General features: G+C 40.3%; 1 protein-coding gene across 3 annotated transcripts in view; it reads left to right on the top strand.

Moving 5' to 3' along the window:
- The window catches only part of Mxi1 (MAX interactor 1, dimerization protein), a 64,348-nt gene that overhangs the window by 16,786 nt on the left and 36,877 nt on the right, over positions 1-10,685 (top strand). For all 3 annotated transcript variants that reach the window (XM_010634640.3, XM_010634639.3, XM_010634641.3), the window contains exon 2: positions 635-767. In XM_010634640.3, coding sequence (XP_010632942.1) covers positions 635-767 — 133 coding nt within the window. The remainder of the gene's footprint in view (positions 1-634; positions 768-10,685) is intronic.

Here is a 10,685-nt window from a genome sequence, read left to right as displayed (position 1 = left end):
ACGTGCGAGGCGGACACCTGTGTGCGTGTGCGTGTGCGTGTGCTCGCGCGTGCGAGTGTGCGGCGCCTGCTGGTGCGCGGAGGGTGAGGGGGGCGGGAGTGCGGGAGGAGCCTGGGCCTCGGAGAGGTGGAGGTGGGAGGCGGGAAAAAGCCAGACCGGGAGCCGCGTGCTGGAATTCCGAACGCCGGGAGGGGTCTGAGGTCAGTGAGGCGGGAGCCCTTGGAGATGAAGACCAGGGAGCTCTGCGAACCATGGGGCCCCCAGGACTTGGTGATTGAAATCTTCGGAATTCACAGAAATGTGGGCCTGCGAGAGACACTAGAGAATGAAGTGAAATCATCGAGGTAGATAACTGGTGTCAGAAACTAGGGTAAGTCGGAAAGAATTAGTGGAGAGGATTTTGGAGAAGTGTGAGAAATTACTTGGTTTAGAGGATGTATCAATACACCTTCCGGGCATTGGCTTGGTGGCCGGGGAAGCACTGGGATTTTTAATCTTTTAAGCAAAAAGAGGGCAAACGTTTTACCTGGTTTCCTGCTTTGAAAAACCTGTTGCTGCAAGGACCTCGTATTTGTGGATCTGTGAATTTAGGATTTATCTATAACCTTATATTATTTTTCCTTGCTCTCTTTAGAGTGTGAACATGGCTATGCCTCATCGTTCCCGTCCACGCCTGGCCCCCGGCTACAACATTCGAAGCCCCCACGGAGGTTGAGCCGGGCCCAGAAACACAGCAGTGGGAGCAGCAATACCAGCACTGCCAACAGGTACCGAGCTGGGGAGGTCTAGCGGGCGGGGGCCTGGAGGGTGGGGTTAAGATGGGGAGGTCTGCGATTGAGTGGACACCCGTAAACATTTGCTTGGAAGCCATGTTCATTCACGAAGCCATGTGCTGAAAGTAATCTTGGGCCAGTTTTTGTTTTGTTTTTCAGGTTTAGAGTGGTCCAGGAATTTTGTTTTTTCAAAATCAGAAATAACTCCAGCAGGCTACAAAGTAGAATCAAGGGCTTCGTTAAAGGATTAAAAATGTTTAGGTAGAATACGAAGTTGGTAGGCCTGGTATCTTTGTTTAAAGAAGAGGAAAATGTGGAAGGTTTCCATCTTATTTAATGGTGAGATTAGACTGGTAAGGGAATTTTAAAGCACAGACAAAGAAGATGCTTATCCTTCAGACAGACAAATCTTCTAAAATATTTTATCTAGATGTATGCAGACAGGTGACTTACACTAAAACTTTTGGTAGTGTCTGGCTGTGTCTTCAGTGTTTTTGTCATAGGGGGCCAGTGAAATCCCAAGGATTTATCAAATACAAAGTTTTTGAGAGAGCTTTCTTAGAAGAGCAACAAATGCTGTCTTTTTCATTAATAAGTGGACATTAAGTGAGATCTTTATTCCTGGTTCCCTAACTTTTGTCCAGAGACTATAGAGAGTGACGCACTCAGAGGTGGGTGGGAGGGACAGAGCAGTCTGTGGGTAACTCCACATTGCCCTGAAGGCTGTGTGGAGCTTCAGGTAGGTGGTTGAGGAGGGAGCAACAGTAGGTGGTGTTGATGCCAAAAACCTGAGGCTCCTGTGGATACCAGAGCTCATGAGGTTGGATATTCCTCCTCTGCATCTCACAGATAACTAAGGCAAAATAGGATTCACTCTTCTCCTGTTGACCTGCCTTTAGAGCTACATATTTCCTTTTGGCTGCTTTTTCTTTTTTTATTGAGTTTATTGGTACAATCTAGGTATACAATACATTACATTCATTATTGGGATCTTGTATCTTTACATGACGGGTCTTGATTTTCATTTTTTCCCCTTGTCCCTGCCCTCCTGCTTTTTCTTTTTTGAGACAGGGTCTCACTGTGTAGTTGAAACTGACCTGGAACTCACTATGTGCCCCAGGCTGGTCTCGAACTCACAGCGATCCTCCTGCCTCAGCCTCCTGAGTGCTGAGATTACAGGTGTGCGCCACCATGCCCAGCTTGTCTGCTTTTCTTAAGACTAGTCAGTGCTATTTATTTATTTTCGGTTCCAGAAATTGAACTCAGGGCCTTGTGCTTGCCAGGCAGGCAGTGTGCCACTGAGCTACATCCCTGGCCCTATTCTGTGTACTTTTTAAATTTAATCTTTTAAATTACAGAAATTTAATATGTTTAATAAGTTTAATATGCTGTATTAATGTGTCTAAGTCTAGAGAGTTTATTGTGTTATAGTATGAGATGAAAATAGGCAGTATGATAGCATTAAAAAAAACACATAGATTTGCTTACCCTTACAGTTTCTTTGGTTAAGTTATCAGGAATTAAGATCTACTCAGGAGTTTTTCAGTCCATACGTGGATTAAAACAAGGAAAAAATTTTTTAAACTTGGAGGCTGGTAAGACTACCATATAGGGAATCATACCTGAGTGGTTTTTTTGGGGGGAGGGGATTGAGACAGGGTCTCACTATGTGGTTGAGACTGACCCGGAACTCACTATGTAGCCCAGGCTGGTCTCAAACTCAAAGCAATCCTCCTGCCTCAGCCTCCCTAGTGCTGGGATTACACGCCTGTGCCACCATGCCCAGCTTTCAGCCATCATCTCTTATCTGGACAATTGCTGTAACTTGCTTGCTGGTAGTCTTGCAACCACAATTCTCTTTAATTATATTGGCTGAGTTTTTTTCAGTGCCTTTAAAATACCATGTTTTCTTCTACTCTAAGGTCTCTGCATGCACTTTTCCCTACTGGCAATAATTTTCCCCCTTCTTTGCCAAATTAGCTCTATTATTAACTTTGTAACTTCCATAGGGAGCCATTCCTCACCTTCCATGGTAGATCAGGCCTTGGTATTACATATTTGCACACTTTTACATGCTGTTTTTAATTACATTTATAGAAAAAGTCGCCTGCTTATTTAAGTCCATCACCCATTCATTAGACTAAAACTCCAGAGGGCAGGGGTTGACTCTTACTTTTCTTCATTACTTGTCACAGTGCTCTGTACAGAGTAGGTGTTTCTCAAGGGAAGATTTTTAAACTCCAGATAGACTTGTTAAGTGGAAACTGGAATTTTCTGTGCTGAGTTGAGTACAGTGTAGGACTGGGAGCACAGTGGTGGAAGTGTGCAGCTGCTGTTCTGGCAGACTCTCTGGTTACTTTATGTTCTAAGGGTTGTTACTGATAATACATTTCCAAAGGAAAATAATGCGAGGTAATTGGAGAAAAAAGATCTCCAGGTTGTCAGTTTCTTTAAACAAGTGTTTGTAGACTACAGATTGCGTGCCTTCTCTTCCCCTCTCTTTCCCCTCCCTCTTTCTCTTTCTGTACTGGAGATTAAACCCAGGGGTACTCCACCACTGAGCTAAGTCCCCAAACCTTTTCCTTTTTTCATTTTGAGACAGGATCTCTCAAGTTGCCCAGGCTAGGCTCATATTTGTGAACCTCCTGCCTCTGCTCCTGAACTGGCTGGTATTACAGGTGTGTGCCATTGTACCTGGCTGCTGCACTTAAAGAACACCAGCCTTATCCTGTCTTGAAAATTAAATAATAGCAGAAGAACCAAAAGTCTGTTAATGTTGACAGTATGAGGTATGATTGAAATACATGATGAATGTTATTTAAGAAAGTTTTATTTCAGTAAAAGACACATTGTCATTTATCTCCTTCAACCCCATCACTTTGAACACACTTATCCCATCATTCTTACCACTTCCTGAAGCAGTTCTAGAAGTCTCTTTCCTGAGTGTGCTTATGAGGTACGAACAAAAATGCATTGAATGCTGCTGAGCGCCATTCAGCAGAAAGGCAGATTCATAAAAAGCACACGGTGTGTCCCACATCTACCTTATTCACTGGACCCGGTGGCCTATGACCTTTGGCTTTTCCACAGAGTCAAAATGACCATGACGGGTAAATGTTTTGAGTTGATTCAGAACATCAAGGCAGCCACCACAGCACAACTAAAGAAACTCACGAAAGAACACTTCTAGAACTGATTCAGAAAGTGGCAAGAATGAAGGGATGTGTTTAAAATGAGAGGAATTCATGGCAACGTTTATTTTATTTAAATAGATTTAGGGCCAGGGATTTAGCTCTGGTTGCCTGCCTCTTGCAAGCGCAAGGACCCGAGTTCCATCCCCTGTACCAAAAAAAAAAAGAAAAAAGAACCACAAAAAAATTTTTTTCTTGGTCCTTGGAATTGAACTTAGGACCTTGTATTTGCAAGGCAGTTGGCGGTACCACTGAGCTAAATCCCTGGCCTGATTTAAAAAAAAATTTTAATCCTTTTTTTTTTTTTTTTTTTTTTTTTTTTTTTTTTTTTTTTTTTTTTTTTTTTTTTTTTTTTTTTTTTTTTTTTTAATCATACCCTGTACAAACCTGTGATATACACAGTGGCTTTGTTTGTTTGTTTTGGTACCGGGGATTGAGCTCAGGACCTTGCATTTGTGAGGCAGGAGGTAGCACTCACTACTGAGCTAAATCCCTTGTCCATTTTTCACCTCATTGATTGCCAGGGTTGATTCGACTGATCCAGCTGGCTGAGTGGTGTCCCCTTCCTCCCTCACCACTCCTGGTGCCTCTTCCTGAAGCTTCTGCTCAGTTGAAGAGGGACCCCACCCCCCATAGAGGAAGATCCTTTCCTGGGTCAAGGGTATAGCAGTGGCTGTGCTCCCCTGCTAGAACTTCCAGGTAGGCTCTCAAGGTGACCTGGAAAGTAGTAACCAGTGTGTGTTTGAATTTGTCTTTGTAGTATCCTTTGGAGACTAAAGAATATATGTATTTGAGCAGCACCTTACTAAGAACAAAGGCATTAAAACAAAACTATTGCTTATGGGGTTTTGGTTTAACTTAAAGTGCAAAATATTATTGTCTTATTTTAGAAGAAATGATTGTATGGTTTTTTCTTCGTGGATTTTAGGTTATTGGGAGGAGGAGGTAGGTAATGAATTCTTTTTCTAGGATAGTTACAGGGCAACTCTTTTTCAGTAGAACTAATGTGAGATGATTTATTCTGTTTTTATTCTTTTTTTCTTGGTACCGGGGATCGAACTCGGGTCCTTGCACTTGTGAGGCAGGTGGCGGAACCACTGAGCCAAATCCCAGCCCTCCCTTATATTCTTAAGTAGCACAGATTAATCATATGCCAGAAATGAAAGAGCAAAAGACTCCCCTAAGGAACTGTGTATCTTTCAAGAAATTTGTCCAAGCTGGGCCTGGTGGTGGGTGTAATCCCAGCTACTTGGCTGGTAACAGGAGGGTCTCAAGTTTGACACCAGCCTAAGCAGCTTGGCAAAGCCCTGTTTTAAGAAATAAAAAGGGTTGGGGATATAGCTCAGTGACAGATGCTTGCCTAGCTTTGGGTTCATTCCCTAATAGTACCACCAACAAAAGAAAAGAAAGAAATCTATGTATACTTAAGCTGGGCATGGTGTCACACGCCTGTAGGCCCAGCACCTGGGAGGCTGAGGCAAGAAGATTGCTGCGAGTTCAGTGCCAGCATGGATTACATAGTGAGATCCTGCTCATAAAAACAAAACAAAATAATTTTTTTTTTTTTTGGTACTGGGGATTGAACTTGGAACCTTGCGCTTGCAAGAAAGGTGGCACAACCACTGAGCTAAATCCCTGGCCCCAAAACAAAGTAGTTTTTTTTGTCTTTTGCAGAAACAGGGCTTGAACTCAGGACCTTGCTCCTGTGAGGCAGGTGCGGTGCCACTGAGCTAAGTCCCTGGCCCAACAAATTTGCCCGTAATTAAGTTGTTGATTACAAGATATGGGCACACATGCTTGGCATAAAGTTATTCATAATTTCTCTTGTTCTTTGTTTTTGTTTTTTTGTTGTTGTTTGTTTGCTTTTTGAGAATGTCCTCCAACTCAAAATTCTCTTGCCTCCGCTTGCTGAGTTGCTGGGCCTACAGGCGTATACCATTTGTGCGGCCACTGTAATATTCTCTTAGTTTGCTTTGTTCTGTGTGGGTGGGTGCTGAGGACCAGCCTTAGCATGCTAAGCATGTCCTCTTCCGTGAGCTACACCTAGACCTCTGAGATCCCTTTAATGTGTGTAGGATCTGTAGTGTGGGCACCTCTTCATTTGTTTCTTTTCATTGTCATTTCTTTTTTCTTAATTAGTCTTATAGTTTATCAGTTTTCTTGATTTTCTTTCTTTAAAGCCAGCTTTCAGGCTTTAAATTTGGTATACACTATTGATATTCACTATTGTTTCTCATTGTATACTTCATTCCCGCCCTTGGCTTTATGTCTTTCTGTCTTTTAGTTTCTCAGCTTCAAAGCACTGTTGAGGATTTAGGGTCAGGTAATCTGCTGTGTGCATCATAGGATGCTCAGGGGCACTCTTGGCCCCTTAACGTGATGGTGTTCTCTCATTTGTGAGGACTGAGCAAGGTCTACAGGCATCACCGGATGTGTCCTGGGGCACAGATGTGCGTGGCTGAGAACCATTGCTGGATGTCTTCATTTTAGTTTGCTCTGACTTGTAGTTTCCTAAGGTAGACTCTCACTCAGATGAGTGATTTTTGGACCTTTGGCCACACCTGCCCAGTCATTTAAAGCTCCGCATTTTTCTTTAAACGTTGCTTTAGCTGTATCTAATCAATTTTTATACTTTGTTTTTACATCATTCAGTTGGAGGTATCTTCTGATTTCTCTGTGATTTTGTTCTTTGACCTGTTACAGTTTTCTTCTTTCCTCTCTCTCTTTTTTTTTTTTTTTTTTTTTTTTTTAATTTTTGAGACAGGCTGGCCTTGAACTCACTAAGTTAGGCCAGGTTGGTCTTGAACTGGTGGAGATCATTCTGCCTCAGCCGCCTGAGTGTTGGGATTTTAGGTTTGTGCCACCACACCAGGCCCTTCCTCTTTTTAGGTTTAATTTGCTCCTGTTCTTTTTTCCTAGCCCCTTAAGGTGAAAGTAATAAATACTTAAAATTTTGTAACTTTGTTTTTTTCTTTTTTCCAGCATCAGATTTATTTTCTTCTATACAGTGTATTTATTTTATTTTTATTTTTTTATTTTTTTTTGGTACTGGGGTTCACACTTGGGTCCCTGCGCTTGCAAGGTAGACGATGGAACCACTGAGCTAAATCCCCGGCCCTATACAGTGTATTTAAAACTAAATGTTTTTTCTAAGGACTTCTTTACCTACCTGCAACAAATTTTGAGATACTGTGTTCTCATCATTCATTTCAGAATATTTTAAAATCTTTCTGTGATCATGTATTTCTGGTTTATATCCCAAGTATTGGAATTTTTCTAGTTAACCTTATTATTACTAATTTCTAATGTAATTTTGTTGTCATTCAGAGGACTTCCTCTGTAGGATTTCAGTTCTTTTAAATTTATTGAAAATTATTCTTTACAGAATTTGTAAGATGTTTGCTATCTTTGAGAAATTTATTGGTAGAATTCAGCTTGTTTGTTTGTTTGTTTTATTTATTTATTTATTTATTTTTGGTACCGGGGATCGAACTCAGGTCCTTGAGCTTGCAAGACAGGTGGAGGAACCGCTGAGCTAAATCCCTGGCCCTGTATTTTTTCTTTTTTTCCTGTTGATTGAAATAAAATGTACAAACACAACGTATACAGATCTTGTGTACAGCTCACTGAATTTTCACAAAAGTGAGGAGACACAATGTTGTAATTTCTGGAAGCCCCTTCTCTGTTGCAGTTACTGACACCCTCCTACAGTTACCACAAGTCATTGTCACCTTCTCCCCTTCTCTTTCTCCTTCTTCCCTCCCTCCTCTTCGTTTCCTCCTTTTCCTCCCCCTCCCCTTTCCCCTTCTCCCCCTTCTTCCTGGGGCCTGAACCCAGGGACTTCATACTGAGCTACATCCATAGAACTTTTTAAGTTTTTTGAGACAGTCTCACTAACTTGCAAAACTGCCTGTGTTAGGTTTGAACTTGTGATTTAGTGAGGCCCTATCTCAGAAATTCTGAAAACATCCTAAGGATGTATAGCTCAGTGTGAAGGCCCTAGGATCAAGCTCCAGAAAGGAGGAGAGCTTCAGGATCCCAGAGAGCTGAGAGTACAGGTGGGTGCCACTATACCTGGTACACCTGGCTGCCTCTAACGCTTTATACCATAATTCATTTTTTCCAGTTTTGAACCTTACAGGAATGGAGATATGATGTCATATGTGCTTTTTTGGTGTCTTTTTTCATTCAGCATTGTTTTAAAATTGTGGAGCTTGATCCATGTTAATGTATGATAGTTGTCATTTTTTTCGTTTTCATTGCTGTGTAGTATTACATTGTATGCATATTTCACAGTTTACACTATTATTGATGGATATTTGAGTTTCCAATTTTAGCCTAGTGCTATGAGAGCATTCTTTTTATGCCTTTTGGTGAGTATAAAATTATGTTAGTTTGCTTGTTATCTATGAGTAGAAAATATGCTGAGTCATAAGGAATGTGTATACTTAGCTTTGATGTAAATTTTATGGGAAATTATTGATTATAGTTATTGTTCATCCTTTTTAGACATTTGTTTTTTTGTGAGCCTAGTTATAATGAGAATTATATTATTATGAAGCATTTTTTCTAGATGTTTATAATGTAGGGTTCAAGTTTTACTATTAGTTTTTTCTTTTCTTTTTTTTTTCCCTTTTGGTACCGGGGATCAAACTCAGGACCTTGAGCTTTCAAGCTAAATCCCTGGCTACTGTCAGTTTTTTAAAATAAGATACAGCTTTTAAAAGGACAGAAGTGAGTAAAAATATGACTTTAAAAGATTAATAATAAATACAAATGGTAGTCTTCTACTAACCAGTATATTTTCTTGTCAACTCTTTCTCTCACGCGTTCTCTCTCATGCTCTCTCTCTCTCTCTCTCTCTCTATACATACACACACTTCAGATAGGCTGACTCTGTGTAGCTGAAATTTTCTATTTCTTTGCCTTTTGAATATACTTTATTTATATAAATTATAAACTTCAGACCACCTCTTAAAAGATACTTACTTAGCTTTGTAAAATGTGTTCTTTTTATTGTGTGGAGGGAAACATTCATTAGGTGCTTCAGGTTTAGAAAGTAAAAAGGGCCAGGGATTTGGCTCATGGCTCAGTGGTTCCGGCACCTGCCTCTCAAATACAAGGTCTCAAGTTCGATCCCTGGTATCAAAAACAAGCAAACAAACAAAAATGTTGGCAAATGGGGGGGGGTTCATTATGTCAACGAGGACAGGTCATTTCTTTTGTTAGAAGAGAGTCATCCAAACCTACCATCCTGTGGAGTTTCAATTGTTTCATTTCATTGACTGCCACCAGCCTACCCTCTAAAGAACTCAAAGTTATTAAAGCCATGTTGTAAAACTCTGGTTGAGATAATGACTTCCATTCAAAGAGGGAATACATCATGATGGATCTCCTACAGGGGCGTTATTTGTAAGACATAGCATTGAAAGTGCTAACCATTCAGAGTAAGGGTGTCTGAAAGGACGATGGTTCCATTAGTGTGTGTTCAGAGGTGCGTTTTATTTAGAGAAAAAGTAGCCTAACCAATGGATTATTCAGAAAATCTGAATCTTACAGGGAATTTATCGCAATTAAATAATATCAAGGATATGTTACTGGGAGTAGTAGTTGGACAAAAGGCTCAGAGAGGTAGAGGTCATCTCTGAGTATATCTAGTGTGTATTATGTTCAGTTTCTAGGCTAATTCCAGGTGTTTATTAAAAACCTGACTGGTTCTTAATTTGCATGCAGTGTTTTGAATACTGTAGTATATTTTTAGTCTTGTTAAAAATGAAAGTATTAGTAACGAACGTATCTGCTAGGTATTTTACGTATTTTTCTCTAGTTCTCATGGTACCCTAAGGAATATGATAGTATTTCAGTTTTACAAGTGAGGAAACTGAATTAAAGGTTAAATAATTTGTCCCAAATTTATTTGGCTACTGTGAGTGACAGAGTTAATGTTTAAGAATTTGTCCAACACCGTAGGTCTTTATGACCTCTATGAGTTGTTCCCTGCTCTGCTCTGGACTTCACAACTCTGCTTGTTTGCTTATCCCCTTTTACTTGGAGTGGCATCTCCTTAGCAGGTTCCAGACTTTATTAGTAGCAAATGTACCCATCAGTTAAGCCCTAGATCAAATGCCACCATTTTCTAAAATTTTCCTCATAGCCCTATTTGAAAGCTGCCTCCTTTGAATTTCCACAACACTTTGTACCTTTCTTCCTATATGTGTTTTGCCTTTGTTGTAATTATTCTTTTACATGTTTTAAATTACTAATTAGAAACTGTCTTTGATCCTGTGCAGCCCAAGATAGCTTTGAACATTGAAGGTACTCATTTGTTGACTTGCTATTTCAGGCAATAAAACTCAAAATAGGAGTAAACACTACTGATTTTTTTTTAAATTGGAAGAACGTGGCACTATTGTAACAGTATATTTTTATTATTTTTCTTGCTTGTTATTGGAAAGCTTGCTAAATTTGCCAGTGGTATAACTAAATGTGGCATGCATTTCCTGGTTTGGTGAAAAGGCTTTCATTCTTAGCTATCACTAATAATAAAGAAAAGTCCGTTTGAGAGAGCTAGAATGAACCTGCTGTGTTAATTTTGTTCACAGCAGTGGGTCAGATTATGTTTACTGGTACTAAATTTTTTTTTTTTTTTTGAGACAGCGCCTCACTATGTAGTTGAGACTGACCTGGAACTCACTGTGTAGCCCAGGCTGGTCTTGAACTC

The sequence above is a fragment of the Fukomys damarensis genome, unplaced genomic scaffold (assembly GCF_012274545.1).
Source record: "Fukomys damarensis isolate Sample0158 unplaced genomic scaffold, DMR_v1.0_HiC HiC_scaffold_8, whole genome shotgun sequence".
In the NCBI taxonomy this organism is placed as follows: Eukaryota; Metazoa; Chordata; class Mammalia; order Rodentia; family Bathyergidae; genus Fukomys; species Fukomys damarensis.
Note: the sequence above shows the minus strand (reverse complement) of the source record. Positions and strands in the feature narration are given on the sequence as shown.